This window comes from Rhodamnia argentea, chromosome 8 (assembly GCF_020921035.1).
Source record: "Rhodamnia argentea isolate NSW1041297 chromosome 8, ASM2092103v1, whole genome shotgun sequence".
Lineage (NCBI taxonomy): Eukaryota > Viridiplantae > Streptophyta > Magnoliopsida > Myrtales > Myrtaceae > Rhodamnia > Rhodamnia argentea.
In genome coordinates this window covers 3,351,225-3,371,268 of record NC_063157.1, presented here as the reverse complement: position 1 = coordinate 3,371,268, position 20,044 = coordinate 3,351,225, and the positions used below count along the sequence as shown (strand labels likewise).

The 20,044-nt window shown below is 41.1% G+C and overlaps 3 protein-coding genes across 5 annotated transcripts; 1 reads left to right on the top strand and 2 right to left on the bottom strand.

Annotated features, from left to right (window-relative positions):
• Positions 1 to 760: 760 nt before the first annotated feature.
• LOC115744786 (proteasome subunit alpha type-5) lies at positions 761 to 4,956 on the bottom strand. Its single transcript, XM_030680128.2, has 10 exons — positions 4,819 to 4,956; positions 4,625 to 4,664; positions 4,445 to 4,526; positions 4,214 to 4,294; positions 3,597 to 3,710; positions 3,409 to 3,510; positions 2,693 to 2,751; positions 1,385 to 1,487; positions 1,173 to 1,238; positions 761 to 1,073 (listed from the first exon to the last, which is right to left on the bottom strand). Exons 2-10 carry the CDS (start codon positions 4,636 to 4,638, stop codon positions 981 to 983), a joined length of 714 nt encoding a protein of 237 aa, XP_030535988.1. The 5' UTR covers positions 4,639 to 4,664; positions 4,819 to 4,956; the 3' UTR covers positions 761 to 980.
• Positions 4,957 to 6,065: 1,109 nt separating this feature from the next.
• LOC115744686 lies at positions 6,066 to 6,981 on the top strand. Its single transcript, XM_030680009.2, has 3 exons — positions 6,066 to 6,331; positions 6,494 to 6,624; positions 6,711 to 6,981. The coding sequence occupies exons 1-3, from the start codon at positions 6,176 to 6,178 to the stop codon at positions 6,817 to 6,819; spliced, it is 396 nt and encodes a 131-aa protein (XP_030535869.1). The 5' UTR covers positions 6,066 to 6,175; the 3' UTR covers positions 6,820 to 6,981.
• Positions 6,982 to 7,380: 399 nt separating this feature from the next.
• Positions 7,381 to 18,102, bottom strand: LOC115744685 (1-phosphatidylinositol-3-phosphate 5-kinase FAB1B). Of its 3 annotated transcripts, XM_048283258.1 has the most exons (14): positions 17,785 to 18,102; positions 17,595 to 17,675; positions 16,263 to 16,970; positions 15,227 to 15,973; positions 14,093 to 14,246; positions 13,490 to 13,834; positions 12,576 to 13,137; positions 12,241 to 12,497; positions 11,831 to 12,162; positions 11,366 to 11,489; positions 11,126 to 11,287; positions 9,232 to 10,803; positions 8,123 to 8,389; positions 7,381 to 8,021 (listed from the first exon to the last, which is right to left on the bottom strand). In XM_048283258.1, the coding sequence occupies exons 3-14, from the start codon at positions 16,889 to 16,891 to the stop codon at positions 7,701 to 7,703; spliced, it is 5,472 nt and encodes a 1,823-aa protein (XP_048139215.1). In that variant the 5' UTR covers positions 16,892 to 16,970; positions 17,595 to 17,675; positions 17,785 to 18,102; the 3' UTR covers positions 7,381 to 7,700. The 3 variants fall into 3 exon arrangements, with proteins under 3 accessions (XP_048139215.1, XP_030535863.1, XP_048139214.1); XM_030680003.2 differs by having other exon boundaries at positions 12,241 to 13,137; XM_048283257.1 differs by having other exon boundaries at positions 12,241 to 13,137; positions 17,595 to 18,102.
• Between the last annotated feature and the right edge of the window lie 1,942 nt (positions 18,103 to 20,044).

Here is a 20,044-nt window from a genome sequence, read left to right as displayed (position 1 = left end):
GGTTCGCCGGTTACACGGTTCTGTGAGGACCGGATTCTCAAGTCTTAAACGGATCGACTCATTACATTTTTGTAACACACGAAAACTTCGGAACTTTAAGATCAACCGAGGGGTTAAGGATCTATTTTTCAAGAATCCGTGAGGGAAGATAGTCGGATATTTTTCTTTTTTGGGAGCCCAGAAGGAAGATGACTATTGCAAGAGCGGCGATCTATGAATAAAATGCAATCTGTTTCGAGTTAAACATAGACGCCCCCCTTTGCGCCCCAAATGTATGAGCGTCTGTTTCAAGTTCAGATGTCCTGAGAAGTTCAAGGGCCCGTTTCTCGTGCTTTTTGCCCGGTGTGATAGGTTTTGGCTAAGAACGAGACGTCGAGAACCACTTTGCTTAGAAGACTAAAGGATCTGCCCACATGTGGTGCACTTCCATTTCTTGGTCAATCATCCTCTGCAACTGCAAATCTTTCCCAGTGCTGTAATGAGAAGCAACCCAAGATGGACCGCAAAACTTCGTCAAATTTAAGGACTAGAGAAATTCATGCGATACCAACCCCGATGCATATGCACGTTGCATAACAATGGGTGCACTCTAGCACAGAAGTCTGTCGCAGAGCAACAAGAGCATCTTTCTATTAGAGCGAGACCTGAGATAATCCAATCGAGAAAGCTTTCCTTAAGCAAAAAGATTTGAGTAAGATCCGTCACTCTCGACGTTCATGGGCCATCCACAAACTGCCTCCAGTGGATAGATACAAAAGGCAAAATAATTGTCTCTACACTGTACTCCATTCAAATTAGGGGCAGAAATTGTATAATCCACATCATTAGTCCTGGAATTATAACCCGGCCAAAATAGGATGACAGTTTTCCATCTCTGGCTTTGCAAAGTACAATTACAGGCAACAATTCTTCAAAAGCATGCATGGGTGGGCACACGCCAAGAACATTACTTCAAATGCTAAGTTCCATGGAGAATCTCCTCATAGTTGACTAATGACCGCCTCCACCTCAGCAGGTGTGTAGAGATGGTATGTAGGAGCCACCTTTGCAATGTCCACATTGTTGGGCGTCACCTGATATTCATACCAAAAACCACTTACGAAAAGCAAACAAGCAAGAGGACAGTTAACCAACACTGAAAAAGTACACAGGCAATTCGGTTGACGCATTACCCTCTCCTCCATGACCTGCTTGAGGATGGAAAGAGCAATTTTCTCAGCCTCCTGAAGAGTTAAGTCCTGCAACCAATCTTAATTGATTCACCAGCACTTCCCAAAAGTTGCAGCAAATGCAAAGGCTAATTGATGTATTCACCCAGGTAAGAGTCTGATGCCTAGTACGGAAACTTCAACTTTGCTAACATCCAACAGATGCAAGCACATACCTTATTATATTGCTCCTGCAATGAGCTATCTGCTCCTTCTGAACCTGACCCAATGGCTTTTGCATTGCACTGCCAAAATGTGCCGGACGGATCTGTATAGTATCTGTCAAGCAAAAGGTCCTTTTCTGAGTAAATAACCCAAGGCTCTCATGGATGGCACATTGATAAGCATAGGCCACCAAGCGAAAAGACATTCAGAGTCTTAAATCCATCTCAAGGGTATAACAAATGGTAGTCATAGTTTCAATCCAAACAGTCATTCCACTGTTATTTTCTCCTTTACAATTGAGAGTTAGAGCGTTTAGAGACAATAATGAAAAACATGAAGCACTTATAGTTTAGAAATGACTTGACACAAGGAGCGCATTGGCGCAAAAATTTCATATAACCAACCTCAAGTAATGATATAAGGCTCCATTTGTTGTAGTTGTTTACAATTACATGTGCAGTTTAAGTTAAAAGGGATTATCTGTAGTATTCGGCAAACGCTACCAGTAGAACATGCACCCATTTCAAGTTCAGTAATAATTTAAGGTACTTCTGCAAAAGTTGATTGAAAGAAGAAAATCTAGCTTGTTGTAATAATTACTGAACCATGACTCAAAGTCCAACGTAGCTAAAAACTTATTCATGTAGTTCACAAGTAGAGAAGAAATGCTAAAACTTCAAGAATAGAAAATATAGCTTCCATAGGCTCATGATTAAAGTAATTAACAAAGATTATTTCATCACAGAGCCTACCTTCAGACAAGATCTGAATTAAAAAAAAAAATGCTATCTAAACATGGTACTTGTGTAAGAACACACACCATACTCTTTGCTAGAAATGATAAGCGCAGATCTTTCAATCTTGAAGTCAAAAAGAGTCTTCCCATTAAAAACAGCAAACTTACTACGTTGCCATAAAAAAATATGAGTCAAGACATTTTTAGGTTTAATGATAGCATTAGTAGACAGAATTTCCCTTTTTATGAGTAACTAGTAGAAAGGACACTTAAAAACTTTCTTAGTAGATATGGTATTACGTTGCATTGTAATGAGGGCTCTATTGGAAAGCAACCATAAAAGTAGAAGCTCATTGTTGTAACAAAAAGCAAGAAAGTGCGAGTGGTTGTTTGCTTGATCATTAAGTCATATGACAACTGAAAAATCCTCCTACGAAATCACAAGAAAGAATTTCAAACTCTATGCCTTAGCTCCTCCACATCCAGCAATAAAAGATACTCAAGGCATGAGAAGAAAAGGAAATCTCGTATCTTGCAAGCATTTGGACTGTGTTTAAACACATAAAATTGCAAGTCTACTTACAAGCTGGGTCCATTTTCATCATGTCCAGCAATGAGAAGAGAGACTCCGAAAGGACGAGACTGCACGACAGGATAATCACCCCGTAAGAAAGCATTTAAAATACATGATGCACATATGCTCACTTAAAAAAAAAAACAAGGTGGTGCTCAGTTGAAGCATCTTTTGCCCTCAAAGTTGAACCCATAGTTTAGCATCACATGGCAGAATTGAAAACTAGAAACTACAGGTGTACATGTCTAGCGTACCCTCGGATACCGACCCTGCTAGAGAAACATGGTCCCCAAGAGACTCGATAATCTCAAAAAAACAAAGCCGCTATGCATCCTATGCCCTGACACCTGGCTTCTGCCCAAATTACAGAATCTCCAACTGCAAATAGCAAAGTTTTCCATCCTAGGAAAAAGACATAGTCCTTAAACTCTGGTCTTTTGACATAGCAGGGTAAAGGAGAAACCCCAGGATCATCCCCAGCAAAAGGAAAAAAGAAGCATATTAAGCAACAAGCATTAAACAACCTAGTAAAGCTCTACAGCAATGTTGAACATCTGCAACTCATTTCTAAGAACAATGAGACAAAAAGGGAATTTAAAGGGCAAAGCAAGCACCAACCATATCAAAACTGATCTTCATATGCAAAACTCAATGATGGCTTTTCTCATATATGTTCTGCAGAAAATGAAAAAAAGAATGCACGACCGTTGACTAAACAGTATTACCATTGATTCTTCATCACCCTCGCCAAATCGCAAAGCAAGATCGCAAAGGGCTTGGGTTGTGGATTCAACTGTCATGGGCTCACCATATGAGAACCTATGATTCTGCAGACCATATCCAGCGTAATAATAAAATGAGGAACAATCAGCTAAGGATAAAAAGGAGGACAAAGAATTAAGACAGCCTGTACCTGAGTTTCCACCCGAGCATGTTCTACTAGAGTGCGGGCATCGGCAATCAAGCCACTCATGGCACATCCAATATGGTCATCGATTTCCATAATTTTCTCAACACTGCTCGGCTCCTGCCAGTGAGTGAAGAATCGTGATGGTAAGAACTCAATGTAAATTGTCCACAACTACCACATTGTGAAAACATTATTTAGCATTCAAAATAGAGAGATGTTGTTCATGAATTTAGTGCACTGACTTGGGAAAAACTGATATAATTATACTCCAGTAAAGAACCGTGTAACATCAAGCAAGGTCTTTACAATTTCGTGTGCAAATATCATGTCCAGTAACACACGCACTGTTGGGAAAATCAGTACGAGGGACTTGAATGTCATTCTAAGCAGTCATCTATTCCCTCATATCATCAACAGAGAAGTAAACACACATTCCATTTCCCATCACATGAAGTGGCTAAACAATCGAGTCGTATATATTTACAATACCCGAAAAAGTCGGTCGACAATCCAAAATATGACTAGAAAGACTAGCAAAGGCACTCTAAAACCCAAAAAAGCCCAACATCCCTAATGCAGGTGGCACTTGAAATAAAAGGAAGAACTAAAAGAAAACAGACCAGTAAGGGCGAAGTAATACGCTTCTCAACAGCAAGCACAACACCTTCCTTTGTCTTCAATCCGATCGCAGTCGAACCCAACTGCAGTAATTCAAACACATCCACACAGTTCCACTCACCATCAACCGGCTCAATAAACAGTTCCATAACAGCACGTCACTAGTTCATTTCTACGACATTGACCCACAAAAATAAAAAATAAAAACAGCAGGCGAAAGAAGCCCGTTTTACCTTGATGGCTTCAATAGCATATTCAACTTGAAACAATCTACCTTCTGGAGAGAAGGTGTTCACTCCTCTATCATACTCAGTCCTGCACAAACCAAACGACAAAAACCACTCAGCTAAACTTCCAAGGTACCCCAAAGCCCCAGGCACCCGGCTAATTCCACAGAATCAAATGCAGCTCACCTCGTGAGAAACATCTCGGGCGACGAGCTCAACTCACAACCTGCGACAGCGAAACGAATCTCAGAATCGGGAATCGATCACGACGGCTCGCGATTCCAAACAGTACCCTCCGATCCGAGGATCGAACAGCAGATCACGACGCCGTTTGAACAAGACAGTGATGGAATCTACGGATTCGCCGATCGAGAGCTTACCTGGAGATTTGAGGGGTCCTCGAGCGTCGTTGTTTGGAGTGCTTTGAGAGGCTTCGTGCTCCCTGGTTCAGTGGTTTTTTGGTCTTTGGGTGCCTTTAGCGAAGAACCCTTCTTGTGAAGCAAGTCAAGCTGGGGTCGGAGAAGATGAGACTGAGATGAGAGCATCACCAGGCCCAGTAAATCCTATCAAAGGCCCATCTTGGATCGGCCCGTCCAGGCCCAAAGGGATGGTAAAAAAAAAATGTTTTTATTTCACTAATTTATTTATTAGGATAATGACACAAATGATCTTTGAAATTTGTTTCAATATGCAATGTGGTTCTTGAGCTTTTAATTTAATCAATGTATCTCTAAAATTTAGCCCAATGTGGTTCCCGAACTTGATCAATATGGTTCCTAAACTTTTGAAACGTGTTCAATTCGATCCATGAATTATAGGATGATATTCAAAATAGTTATTCCATTAATTCAAGTTCAGGGCCGACTTTGAACGTTTTTTTTTTATCGTCCAGGGACTTAGTTGAACATATTCCAAAAGTTTGAGGACTACATTGCGTATTATGTTAAAGTTCATGGACTATATTGGTCAAATTAGAAATTTATGAATCACATTGCATATTGGGTCAAAGTTCAAGAATCATTTGTGTCAGTTTTCCTTATTTATTTTAGTTGTAGAGCATATCTCTACATCACGCGACGGTTACAAGTGAAAAAACTAATTAATTGCACGCAAAACTTGCAAATTGAGAAGTACAGGGTTCGAACCCCTGCTTGAGAGAAAAATAGTCCAAAGTTTACCTTGATTCACCTTTAAATCGGATCTACTCTGATCTTTCCGTCGATGGAGAATATGAACCATACCCCAATAGATAACGTTGAAGGTTGTAAGGCGTGACATTATTGATAAGAATTGCGTTAACAAACCTAGTCGGTAGGGAGGAGACTGCACAATTTTATTGTCGTTGTTCGAAACTTATAAGTCGTTATACAAATTTTATTATTCAATGGGAAATTGTTCTGTTTGGGCCAAAGGAAATTTTAGAAACGTGATTAGGTGTGATCCGGACGTGAGGTGGACAATTAGAAGGTGAAATATCAAAATAGGTCCATCAAATCAAAGTCATCAATGAACATATTACACGATAAGCTTTGTGGACCCACCTCTCAAGTATAATACAAACTATGATGCGTTATGACTAGACATGAACTATTTTAAATATCGATGCCTCACCATTCACAAAGCAGGACACACACACCACCCAGCAATATAGAAAAATTCCTTGTGCTCAAGTCTCCTCCTCCTCACTCATTTAAGGTCAGCTGTTCATCTCCTTATTTGCACAGCTTCATAAGATCAATGGCTGTGACATGCCCCATATCCCCTCAGATGATTCTATGGTACTCGAGCCGGATTATGAAGCCGGTCGGCTCGGTTACGATGCTTGCACGCAACCAGCTTCCGGTCAATACTAGAGCTACTGCAGTCCGAACCCGATTGTCCTTGAAGAACCAGGTACACACAGTGATCTCTACAGGACCCGTTTTCGTTTTCCGAGTGAGACTTGCCTTCTTGGCGAATACTCATCGTAGAACATGATCAATTCGCGGTAGAGAACAACTTTCGGCGACTCAATCTCATCTTCTTTTCATACATAGATTCTGGTTTCTATTGCAGGTTTTTGAGGATCAATGTGAAGGTATAGTATGTTACCGAGATGAGAGCGGGGAGATCATTTGCGAAGGATACGACGAGGGCCCGAGATTCCGCAGAAAGATTCCGAGAACTGTCTGTTGCTACGAAGCCAGGTGAATTACTTTCAAACAGTCTCTATATCTCTTACAACAATTGACAAAGCATATCAGCTTCATCTGAACATCTCGAATGGTTTCAGGGATGCTGACATCATTGATCTTCTTCAACAAAATTGGCTTCAGATTGCAGAAGATGATGCATTATACAAAGTGGAGGTGGGAGATATTTTACAAGAGGACTTGAGCTAGAATAGCTTTTCAAACACCGTCGGTCGAGCGGCGGCTGACTTGGTCAAAATGTTAAATTTTTTCTTTGGAATGGCTTTGTGAATGTGAAGTGTAATGTCAAAAAGGAGGAGGGTTTCTCCAGTTGCAGGATATGAATTTTAAGCATAAGCTATATTCTCCCATCAAAATGCAACACTCCATGCCTAAAGAGCGGAGCGCTTCCACTCCGTTCTCCATTCGATGCCTCGGGACTGTTTCTGATAGATCGCAGCTTTTTTCAATCTCTGAAGGGTAAGACAGAATGGGCGTATTTAAGAGAGAAGAAAACACACTACTTGTAAAATCTGAAGCGTCGATCTTAATCTAATTCTTTGAAGGCATGTGAAAGCAGCCATGGCGCCAACATTCTTTCTATATGCGAAATGACGATCTTGAGTTGCTAGTAAACTCATGCTCACTGCCAGAGCCTACTCGATCGAGAAGCCACTACAGAACGAAGAACGAAAAGCGAAGACGAAGAATGAAGGATTGCATGCGGATTGTGTTAACCATCGTCAATATTGATGGGAATCGACATTCAACTCAAGGCAAAACTTCACACGGATTCACATACACATTGCAATGCTTCATATATGCACGATTACTTCTGTACAAAACATCCCTATCAAGGCCATCTAATAATTTACCCCTGACAGGTCGCTGTGGCTTCGACAGCCTCGTTCTGCAAATTTCTACAAAACAATGAAGATATATATGCTCTTTCGAAGGATAACATGAGGAACCCGGCAAGGGTAAAGAATGGGACACGGGGAAAAAGGAAAAAAAAAAATTGTGAGTGAAGAAATAAAGGGCTTATCCTAATCGTAGCTTCAAAATCTACAGGCACAGATCGGAGCATCAGTTCACTGAAGGGCCATCTGTGCGTCTTCCTCCTGTAAATCGGACTGCGATCTACTTGGGATGATAGTTGCAGGTGACCACTGATCTGGGACCATGAGGAAATAGGTGGTCATCGCTTTCCTGAATCTTTTCTTGTACTGCTTGGGTGAAATTACGGTTGGAGATTCATTCTTTGGCCCGCCAAGAATGCCCGAAGCCTTGACCCATGTTTCAAGGTGCTTGTCCCAAGTATACTGACGCATGAAATCAATGATCCCAAGTACTAACTCATGCTTCTCCTCATCCACTCCGACCAGAAGCGAGTAATCCATCACATCCACCAACTGCAACAGAAAGCCATCACAGGGAATTATTAGCTTTGCCAGTGCACATGCATGCTTGTGTGTGTGTGTGCCTGAGAGAGAGAGAGAGAGAGAGAGATTACCGCGAGAAAAGAAGTGTCGTTCCAGACAGCTCTTTCCAACAACCGTTTCGCCTTATTTCCCACAAAAATGGGTGAAGTTCGCATTGCTTCAATCAAGTTTTGATCCAGCAGAACTTGGTTGCTTCCACTGGAGTCAGGATTATAGCGTGATCGAGAAGATCCTTTTAAGTCATAAAGCCGAGTCACTTTCCTTCCATAGAGAAGATTCTCCATAATAAGGAGATCCTTCTTGGTTTCTTTACCTCCTTTGACGTGCTTTGCCGTCACCTACAGATGAAAAGTAGATCGACGATTAAACTAACACGCAACAATGCTGTCTAACATATGAGTTAATGGTGATAAGGATTATTAGCTGCAACTGGTGAATATCAGAAATGTTTTCTTCACTCAATCAACTTAAAGGAAAATTAGTTCTAACCAAATTCACATTAAATTTGACATGCCCAGTAGTATGGTGTCATATTTAGCAGAAATAAAAGTTCTAAGCTTAGGGCTGAAGTTTAACCTATTGTTATCAGATCATGGCACAATATGTGGCATGATATAGGCACGAACATTGGATACAAAAATAACCAGAATTGCTCATTGTAAGGATAGGCTTAGAGGTTCCCTAATTTGGGTAGCCTTATGCTTTGAAAAAATTGTTCAAGGTCAATAGCTATGGATGTGGGAGAGATTTAGCTCCTTCTAATACTTCAACATTACGGATAAAGAATTCACTGCGGTGTAATAAACCAAAGCAATAGCATTTACTCATAAGCTAGCTGCTTTCCAATGAATTCAAAAGCCTAATATTAGGTTAAAGATTGCACAGTAATATGTCCCATCAAATGTCTTCACTTTGTCAATTATGTAAGTAGCGGTCATTTGATCACCAAAGGTTGCAATCCAAGACGTCAAAGTACTCAAAACAGGATGACCTACAGGGATTGCAGTTGGTTAGATGGCACATCAAATCAATGACCCAGGTGCAAAGGGCTGGGCATTGCCTAGACCCTTCCTGCTGAGGAGTAAGGACATAATATCCACGATCACAAACTTAGAGATTGATAAATTACCAGGTTAACACACATATCAAATGAGCACTTGAGATGTCCTTGTTCATATACCTGATAAATCCCAAGAATCTTTGCCAAGCATGTTGGACTCCCCGTGCCAATTGATTCAGAGATGTACTTGAAATAGGCAGGAGCGAACTTGATAAATGACTCTAGCTCTGTCTTGGTGACTTGCTTGATGATAAACCGATCATCCAAAGTCTTAGCAAAGAAGACATTGCTCTTTCCACCTTGTGCTCCCCACTTCTTACAACGACTAAGGGACCTTACAAAATCCATCTCAGATGGGCAACACATCCTCCTTAAAGCTTCAAATCGTTTTGCATAGTAGCAAGTTACAGAATATTTCACCTGTCCATCATCTGAAAATGAGATCTTCGCATGCAAGGCTTTAGTATATGATAGTGGGTCTAAGCCCTGGGAGCTGCGAGACCCAGAAAATGATAGCATGTCTAAGCCCAGGGAGCTACGAGACCCAGACACTGATAGCATGCTATCTTCTCCAGAACCAAGACTTCTACTTTCAGAAGTCATATCATCAAATGACTGAAACGAATGAAAACTCATGGAATCCAAAGATGATAATGCAGCCACGGGCTCGGCATCCTTTACTCTTTCAGCCTCATCACATAATTGAGTATGATAATCTGATGATACCAATGCATAAGCTATCATGCTAGTCGGCTCATCATCATAAACAGGAACAACAGTGTCATTGATTCCAACAGGCAGAAGCAGCCGAGCTCCACCATTTAGTTCCGACTCCCGAAAGGATGAAATATAGATAGGATGGTACTCTCCAAGCATATTGAGCTTTTGAGATCCTGCTAAGATATTCTTGTTAAAAGAGCCGTATATGCTTATAGGCACTCCTAGCCAGCTAACTGATTCAATCGCATCATCATAGTCCTTGGGTGATGAAAAAGGAGGCAAAGAATTGGAAACCTTCAGTTTGCTTAAGTCCTCTGCATAGCCATTCACACCCAACCCCTCAGCCACTGCTTCTCCCTTCAAAGAATCAATTATGGCTGAATCAGAACGTACAGAGGAGATCTCCTTTTTCACTGCCATATTTGATTGATTTTTACCAGTCCATGCAGCGTCCAAGGTCTCTGACAAATTGTGCGGTGTAGGAAACTGCCCCTCAGATAGGGTCCTGCGAACATTTGTCCCACTTTCCAGAGACTCAGATTGATCAGAGGCATTAGTGTTTGCAGGGACTTCTGCTTGCTTTTGCTCTCTGGAACTTGCACTTTTACCCATCTGATTATCTTGGCCGACATCACCACTTTGCTCACTTTGGCATTCAAATCCTCCTTCCAGACTAGTATTTCTGTCATCCAAACGGAAAGATTGAGAATTGCCAACCACTGTTTCATCCTTGGGGCCCACATTAACCTCGGAAGGTGTCTCATCTTTATGAAAAGAAGTCTCCTTTTCTTCTGAGCTCAAGCTTCTCAGACCATCATCAGCATTGCTACTCAAACCAGACACATAAACCAGGCGATGATCCCAAATAAAAGATTGGATAAGCAATCGTCTCCGCAAACGATTAATCTCCAGAATGTCGATCACATCTTGGCCCTTCGTCACGTCCCTTTTCAAAGTCTTTTGAAGCGATTCCTGAGACATATAGTAGCAATTGTTCTTCATCCTTGGCTAGCAGATACATTATACTATCGAAGGTTCAGTTGTGCAGATTCCAAAGTTTCAATTAAATATGATTGTAAACGATGAGCAAGGCAAAAAGGCAAAACATGACTGATTTTCATCACAAAAAATCAGGTCATAGTGGTCAATAAAACTCAAAACACTAATTATTTCCTGAGAACTTCAGAATAAGACAGAAGAAGAATAACTTAGTTTTATCACCACAAAACAATAGCTACAGGCAAATATATTCAATACTTGAAGCTCAATGAGTGGAAACAGGAGATATCTATACCTCAAATTCTGCCTTCTCCTGTTGTAACATACCCTCCAACTCTACAATTCGACGTCTTAATTCTGATGAACTCGGAACATGGCCCTCTATATATCTTTTCTCTTCAAATTGACTAAGTGTATTTAGTACTTCCGAAAAGAGAAGCTCTGCCCGGTCGACCACCTGCAGGAAGCAAACAACACGATCAGGTGTATTCAAAAAATGAAAATAAGACATTTGTCCGATAGTTGAGAATCATACTTCATCCGCTTCTTTTTGTATCCACTCTTGATTCTCGCGGCTAAAATCCAGTTTGGAAGGTGGGAGATAAACAGAGTGAACGTCAATAGATGCGTACCGGAAGCAAGCGACCATATTACCAAATCTGCACATTCACACACTGTAAGAGCTACAGACATTACTAACACTGCATAGACAACACAGGTAAGCAGTCAAGCAGGGGAAAGTAAAGAATTTACTATGTGAATGCAGTCGGCAATGTTCAAAATAATATTTTTTTCCAAGTTCTCAGTCCATCTACTTGCCGTCTAGCAAATGAACTGCGTCAGAGACCAACTGTATATCACAATTTGATATTGTCAAAGCAGAACTTCCATTTTCTGCCCAGATCTACTATTTTTTTCTGTCATGATTTTGGCCGCACATTTTGCTCATAAACTCCTTTCTTTTTTAAGATCCACTAAAAAAGGAAAAATGAAAGGTTACCCATAGAAACGAAGACAATCTCTATGAAGAGAGTGACCACAGCTTGCTACCCTACTAGCAGCTGCATGATTAGAAAAGCTGAGCTCCAAGAACTTTCCAAAAGATAAACCCCAAGCCGCATCTGACATCACCACTCTTCGAGTAGCTGGAGGGAAACCATTAGACCGTGGACATTGCAGGCAGCGGTGCCACATCCAGATCTTTCCATCCCTTTCACCAGGTAAAAGGATTTCCGGTAGCTTCTTAACAGATATAGTGAGGGTGCCCTGTCGATGAGTGTAGCATTGAATATGTGCTTCTGACGGCATCTCACATTGATCGCATCGATAATTCTGAGGATGGGAACGATATGTTAGCTTAAGTATATATAAAAAGGAACACAGAGAACTTTCAATGAACATGTATAATACCTGATCAAATAAATGATCTCGTAAAAATCGGCCCAGAGGTTTATCAAAGCTGCCATAGTATTTGATTCTGAAGAGATGCGATCTTTCACATACAGTACCCTTCCATACACACCGTGATGACAAGGAGACCAAAATGCTCTGATGGTCAGAAGGTGATGGAGGAAACTCTTCCTTCGAAGTACCAGATTCAACCACAAGGTTTTTATTTTCCTGTTGCAGCAATGCACTTTCCATATCACGTATTGGCGGCGCATCTGTTGCAAAATTGTCCGCTTGGGCATCGTTTGACATAGAATCTCTAACCACCGTATCTAAAGGCCCAAAAATGTTAGCACTGAGGTGATCACCCTGTACAGGATGGTCAATGTTGGAAGCACTGCTTTCCTCGGAGATTGTTTGCTCAGGAATCCCAGATACACCATAAAGTGTAAACAGGCTGTCATGACTATCAGAATCAACTTTCCTCCAGGAAGGAGCAGACATAAATGAATTAATGGAGTTGATGAGATTTGCAGAGAGATTGCCAGAACCATCAGCAAAACAAGCTGAAAACGCCATCTCCAGATTTTTAGCAGTGCTACCACTTGTCAATGGCGACACAATAGAGGAAGGGACACTGTTTGATCGGTGGGGTTCAGCACCAGCTTCAGAACCTTGAGGCTTCTCATTTGAAGGGACCATGAAACCAGGTATTGTTGATATTGACCTTTCTATGCTTAATGACTTATCAGGAAGTGCCACGGTAATAGGGGATTTCAGTGGAAGTTCTGGTAGGGAAGCTCTCTCATCAGCAAGGAAGGATGTCTCCAATGCCAAATGATAAGCAGCAAAAACTCCGTACTGGACCACATGCTTAACTTTCTTCAGCTCATCTCCATTAGCACCTCTCAGTAAAATCTAAATCCAATGCAAATGGAAATTAATAGTAAGTTCACTAAATGGCCTTCCAAGTTCCATCTAACTACTCCCCAAAGGGCAGAAACATCTTTAAGATCGGTACCTATCAGTGTTGCATAAGTAATTTTACCAATTTCTACCTAATACTTCTTCAGAATCAGAACTACTGTACATTCAAGATAGTAAGCATAAGGAGCCAAAATCAAGGTTAAAAAAAGGAAGTAGAAGCATTTGACAGCAATAAAATGAGTTAACTTGCATTTCTACCCTATTTCTTGAAACTTCATGCTTTTACTCCGTTCTTTACATTCTACTACATCTTCGTAGACATGCACTACGTTTGAGAACTTACAGTGAAACCCAGTGGCTTTGGACAGCCTTCAAAGTACATGAGCGTCTTTGTCAGTTTTTTCCCTCCTTGTCCTGCAGTATCAGGCTCTTCCAAGAACCTCTCCACGTGAAATTTATCACAATAGCCCAACTTCTGTGCTGACAAACTATCGATAGAAGGAATTATCTGAGCGCCTATGCAGCGGGCTATGCGTTCTAACAGTGGTCTCTTGATATTAAGAACGAGGGATATGTCTTTTGCAAGCAAGTACTCCAGTGCATACCGAGAAACTGAGTTCTCGACCAAAAGAACATCAGGGTGTTGTGCATCTATCTTTGCAACTGCCATCTTTAGATATTCCATTTCCTATAATGATGAACAGGTGAAACCCATAAAAATCAACTCAGAACCAATTTTTCGTATCCATGCACTAATAAATGAGATAACTCTTTATATACTATGAAAATGGCATGTACTCTTTTTCTTTTCCATTATGAAACTATTAGATATTAAAATAAATTAAAAGACCAAGTAAAACCATGCAGTATTGAATGTTATAACTCCCTGCTTTAACAAAATGACCACTTTCCAGACTAAAGCAAGAAAAGGACAAGCAAATAGAACCTGTCGCAGGAGAGTATCAAAACTTGACAAGAGGTTAGAGACTCGTTGATACTCGAGAGCTCCTCCAAGAATCAAAATGCGGGGCTTTTCAATTTTTGAGGTCATCCTTCGATGGGCAACATTTTTCTTACATACAACTCCTTTCACCACCATACTACACAAAGGGAATAGAACAATTCATCAGGAAGATAAAATAAACACTGCAGCCATGTGTCGGTAATCAACATGTATCTCTTGAGTGAAACAGCAGATACTGCACACAGCTTGTATCATTAGAACCGCATCATATAAAGTTGATGATTAGACACAAAAGCACAGATTTAAAAGAGGACATTATTGGCAGCAGATTTAGTTACTCAAGATGATATTGCTTCTACATCTGATACCATTGATATCTAAAGATAGAGGCACCACTTCCCCTTTCATGGCTCAGAGCAACAAAGCAGAAGTAGTTTGGATCTCCTGAAAACATCTTGGGTAGGGTAGAAAACGGTTTGGACAAAGTGTTACATAATGGGAGCCACCTCCTCAACCTGCGGGGGCCACCACAGATGTCCTACCTACCTGGTTTGCTTCACGCGTTACGGTCCGCCACAATAACAAGGAAGTCAATGCTTTTATTGCGAAGCTTGTAGCACCTCGACTCCCATATCAAATAGGACAAAGCTTGGAAAATGATACCAAATACTCCTTTCAAGGGCCTGGCTCCCTTGGAATAGGTTCGGATCCTTAGATAGGATATTTTTGAAAGCACCCAGCTAATTTCCTTGCTACTTCTCGCAATTCCATTTTTTGTTGTTAAAACAACATATTAAGTCCATGATATCTCCCTCCAACCAGCCCAGCTTGACGTCTGTCCCCTCTTTGTTAACTTTATTTATGAAAAAAATAGCACGATCTATCTGGAGAAACCATTGCATAATAAAACCAGTTCAACAGATTTAAGTTTGACTCCTGCAGTTCCGGTTAGCACGTGGTTTATGCATGTCAAGGGATCATCTAAAAGCAGTGCAATATTATAAATTCCCCAATAACAATTTAGAGCATAAGATGCTATTTAGTTTCTGACTTGAATATAGTAGAATATTAGAGGGAAATACGAATTATAAAAGAAATGAAAAACTGCAGTTTTACCTCTGACGGCGATGTCCAGATGCTATGCATTTTACTTTCACATATCCCCCAGGGTCCATTCCTCCGGTTTTGCTCATATCAGGCTTTAACAGTGTTGCAGCCTCCCATGACAGAGATGAAATTATCTCCAACCAACCATCTTCACTGTTTTCCTCGTCCGTATGAAGGTTCTCTACCTGCAGTAGCTGAGCTATCAAAGCTCTAAAATGCCCGTAAACCACGTCCTTCATGACTTTCTTGTGCTCCTCACCTGATCGATCTTTAGCGCGATACTCACCGCTTCCAAAACTGCCAGAGGTATGTAGATATCCCCACTCTCCTGCGGCATCTCCCTCATCATCATCATCATCATCAAACAGAAGACGTTCCTTCTCATCTTCTTCATCTTCTGGTTCAGGAGGAAGCCAAAGAAGGCCATTATTCTCAAAATCCACAGCGTCGGAAGTAACATCTTCCGCAGGATATAAGGAGGACTCTACCTCACATTCATCACTAATTAAATGCTCATCCTTTTTATGAAGCTGTGGGACTTCATTTGATCCCTGTGAATCAAAACTTTCATGCAGAGGGGAGACACTTGAACCTTCCGTTTCAACTTGCACTCGATGAAGATCCACCTCATACGAATCTGCAGTATTGCCTAACCCGTGGAGATTAACTTGACTGTCAGTGTGATTCTCCACCGGCAAGTGCCTTGTCTCAGAGTCGGATTGGTATAAATCATGCTGATCTTCATCGTCATCACTCCTGATGCCAAAGAAAAATCAAACAATAAAGAATATTAGGTACACACATTCAGTCCAAAGCCTAACAGAAACATGCAAAGACCAGACAGGTAGCTATATAGTACAAAATTATGATGATTGTGTAGAGAGATCGCATCTTGCAGGCATTGCCTTCGCCACAATGGTATGGATAAACAACAAAGTAACTTCATAATTATAATCTTCACTAAGAATTCAACTCATCAGAATCATCCAGATGGACATTACCATATCCTTTTTCAAGCATGGACACAAATAAGCAAAGTAAATACCTGTTCATTGAAAATCCATAATGGTTTGGATATGGAGCCCCATGATTTGCAAAATCTACTACATCATTTTTGCATTTTCCTGATGTTACCACACCTTGCCTATCTGCACACTCTTCCACCATGGATAGCTGGTTTGAGCTCAGATCAGAACTCTGCCGAACAAAACGATAAGGCTCGAGAGATTGTGACATTGAGCCAAGAGTAATACTGCCGCTATTGGTAGTGTTAACAGATTTGCTGCTGACAAAACTTGTTGCTGATGGTGAGGGACTAAAATCCTGGTTAGGTAATTCATCCCCATTATTAGTGCTTTCTAGGTTTTGCTCCCATTGCTTGAAGCAATAGTTACACACCCGAATCCTCTCCCACTCGTCGCAGGATGCCTTGTAGTCAGTTGACGTGGCAGGAACTGAATTGGCTGTACACTTGCCACAGAAAACTCTGCCACAAAGTCGACAATGGTGTCTGCGATTGATAATGTTAAACTGGGAATCACAATCGTAGCAAACCCTACAGCTTTGATCGGGCATCCAAAAGTCTCTCGACACGTTAGCTGGTTCAGATCGCCAAGGAATCCACGACTTGATGATGGCAAAAAACTCAGAGAAGGTCTTGTCTGGGGCATCCATTGACAAGTAATTCTCCTAACCCACTCATCATGACACACTCATTTGCTGATCACCAGTACGAGGATACCAGATGGCACGCCTACGAAGTATTATGCAAGCAAAAGATAATTACAACCCCCTATGAGATAGAGACAAACAAAAATATCAGGAGACCAATCTGAGTAGTCTCTTGTAGTTTGATGCTATGGTCTGTTTTCCTGTGGGTACAGTTCCATAACATCAAGCACTAGAGCAGTCAAAGCTATCAGTTCTTGAAGTTGTTGTGGTGCTAAGTAAGCACAATATTCGCTTCAATATCCTATTCGATATGTAAAGACACAAGCAAATCTGCAAATATTCATTAGCTGAAGCACTGCGTAGAAGTTGAATTACATTACGAACCAGACTAAACAACACATATCGCCAGGAGAAAACTCAGAAGCCGGACTCTTGAGATGGAACTGGCAAAGGAACAACAAACATATCGCCAAATTAAATTTGGGAAAGCTGGAATGTCATAGAAATCATCTCAACCGCTACGAATGAGATCAAAACAAGCTGCTCTTGACCAACACAACTCAAACCAAGCTTCAACACTTCACATCACACCAATCAACTAAGAAAGAGTACAAGAATTGCACGTTCTCCTGAGCATCAATAATTCCTCAAAAAAAGCAGAACATGAGAGGAAGAAGAGTTTCAGTCTGATTGCGATCGGACTCACCTGGCCGATCCGATCTTCGGCGAAAAAAGACAAGCGCGATAGCGAACAGATTCGCGCCACGTAGAAAGGCAACCGTGAGCTCTGACAGAGCGGGAGATGGGTAGGTGCGCCGCAAAAGATGAAAATTAACCACGAGACGACGCGGAAACCGACCGATTCGTCGCCGGCGGCTTCTATCTCACGAACGAACCGATCAGCCGATTCTTCGAAGTCAACCCCGAGGAGTGCGGGAGGGAGGCAATTGGGAAATGAAATCCGCTCGTGCAACAACCGCCGATCAAAAGTGAGGAAGTCGTCGTCGTCGTCGCCGCCGCCGCCGCGAGCCGACCGATCGTCGATTGCGAATCACGGAGATGAATGACGTCGCTCTCTCGCTCCACTTTCGCCCGACGCTGCTTTCGGGAGTTTTGAATTTCGTCGTTGGCTGTTGAATGGTTTCTTCTCTTCTTTTTTGTTTCTTGTTCTTCAGGCACGGATGGAAGACGCTCCTCGCTCCCTGCAACAGGGGAAATGTAATGCATCACCGTCTGATCGATCGATTCTTTGTCTTTTATCAATTTTTATTATTATTATTATTATTATTTTCCTGCGATTGAACAAAAAAATAAAAAATGTATATATACTTGTTCTTTTCCGGATTTTCTATTCGGACCATTTCTGCGCAGCCACGAGGAGAGCGACGGCGACGTCGTTTATTCGCAGCAGGGGCCAACGGTCTGTTCACATTATCCCCAAAATGCCCTTCCTTGCTCGAGCAGCTGCGGCTCAAGGTATTGACCGGAAATATTTTCTCGAACTTCAGCTTTAGAGAAAGCAAATCGTTTTGCGGTTTTTGTTTGTAAGTTGAGAAAGGTAATTTTGGGATAAAGCATAATAAGGGAATCCGCTTAATACAGCTTATATCGATAGGAAAATGTGTAATAGCTCACAAACCGAAATCCGCATGTTCTTCCTTTATTATGTAATCCATCAAAATATCATGTTCGTAAAAAAAAAAAAAATTGCGTGTGATCGTGCTTTGCGAGAATGTGGAGAAGAGTGCGAGCATTAATGAAGTATATATCAAAGATGATAGACAATATTTATGGAGAAAAGAAACGAGACTTGTGAAGCCAAAAGAGCAAAAAAATTGATCGAAAAATAGTGAGCCAAAAGATAGAAAATAAGAAATCATCTAAAAACGCTTGTTATTTCTCTTAATTTAAGTTTATTATTTTCAATCCATAGAATACGTTTCCCATTTGATTGAGTAATTAGCCATCATCCAAATCTTGGAATGTCCGAAAATAATTTATCAAAAATTTGTTTTTCATCTCATAAATTGGGCCTTAGTATGTGGAATTGTTATAAAATAATTAATTGTGGATGAGCCGATCATTAGGTATCTTTTTTCCATTCTAGTATTGAGTATAAGTATATAGGTGCTTCGGTTCTCGCAATATCTCGGCCAACTCACGCGCACTTCGATGGGTCTATTCTAAAAGGAAATTATGGCAATGTATTACCGTATGCCGTTTCCTCACTTGCCACCGGGTATTCGAGATTTTTGGCATTGTCCGCTAGTCCTCTTGCAAACTCGCAACTTCTTCCCGCTTATCGGTATAACTCGTGCCCAATATTTACCATAGCTTGTTAAAGGGATCACATCGGATTGTCCGTGAAAAAAGGTAACCCTCAATTTCAAATTCCTACGTAAGTTTAAAGTTCCAACTCTCTAGGATTTCAGACTAGATTTCGAGATGAATTGCAAGGGATTAGTAATACAAAAGTGTCCCGGCCGAATGAATTTTCTCGAATCCACTCGAATCGGTCGAGCATGTCGGCATCGAGGACAAGTAATGGCGTCGATACAGCATCAAATCATCAATAAACTTCACAGCAAACGCGATTTTGTGATGTCAACGGGGAACTATAAAAAATAAAAGAGGAGCGGACGATTTTCTTCTTCTTATTTCTTTTTATTTGTATTTCTAACTCTATTTATCTATTTATTTATTTTGTGGTGGGACAGACATTTGTCCGTTCCGCGTACCTTTGACTTTTTGTTTTTTTTTTGCAAGCTGTCCGAGGGAAAGGAGTGGAGTGGATAATCCCCCAACTTTCCTCTCTTTCTCCTTGCGGTCCGAAAGCCTCCTCCACCGTTGGATCGACTTTCGAATATTAATCAATCATTTGCTGTCTGATTACTGGATAACCGCGTCCGCGTCCGCGTCCGCACGGACAGTGATACGCTGTCCCCGCATGTTTCAAGGAATACGTCGCAAAATTTAATTTGACAGTTTTCTCCTTTTCATTTTTTTTTTGCTTTTTTTTTTTGGTACAGAATTAATGGTTTTGATTTTATTTTCTACTCTTTACTTAGAGCCTTTTATTCGTCGTTGCGATCCACCTGGGACTATTATTTAATAATGAAGGATTGCCTTTTTCCAATGCATTCTCAGAGGCAAAAC

Coding starts and splice junctions, on each gene's coding strand:
- LOC115744786 (XM_030680128.2), bottom strand. Junction 4,295..4,444: donor ATGCTATTGAAGCCATCAAG/GTAAAACGGGCT, acceptor GAATTACTGCAG/TTGGGTTCGACTGCGATCGG. Junction 1,239..1,384: donor TGCAGGAGCAATATAATAAG/GTATGTGCTTGC, acceptor GATTGGTTGCAG/GACTTAACTCTTCAGGAGGC.
- LOC115744685 (XM_048283257.1), bottom strand. CDS start 16,891: ATGGATGCCCCAGACAAGACCTTCTCTGAGTTTTTTGCCATCATCAAG. Junction 13,138..13,489: donor CAAAGCCACTGGGTTTCACT/GTAAGTTCTCAA, acceptor CATTGGATTTAG/ATTTTACTGAGAGGTGCTAA. Junction 10,804..11,125: donor AGGAGAAGGCAGAATTTGAG/GTATAGATATCT, acceptor TATATGTCTCAG/GAATCGCTTCAAAAGACTTT.
- LOC115744686 (XM_030680009.2), top strand. CDS start 6,176: ATGGCTGTGACATGCCCCATATCCCCTCAGATGATTCTATGGTACTCG. Junction 6,332..6,493: donor GATTGTCCTTGAAGAACCAG/GTACACACAGTG, acceptor TTTCTATTGCAG/GTTTTTGAGGATCAATGTGA. Junction 6,625..6,710: donor GTCTGTTGCTACGAAGCCAG/GTGAATTACTTT, acceptor GAATGGTTTCAG/GGATGCTGACATCATTGATC.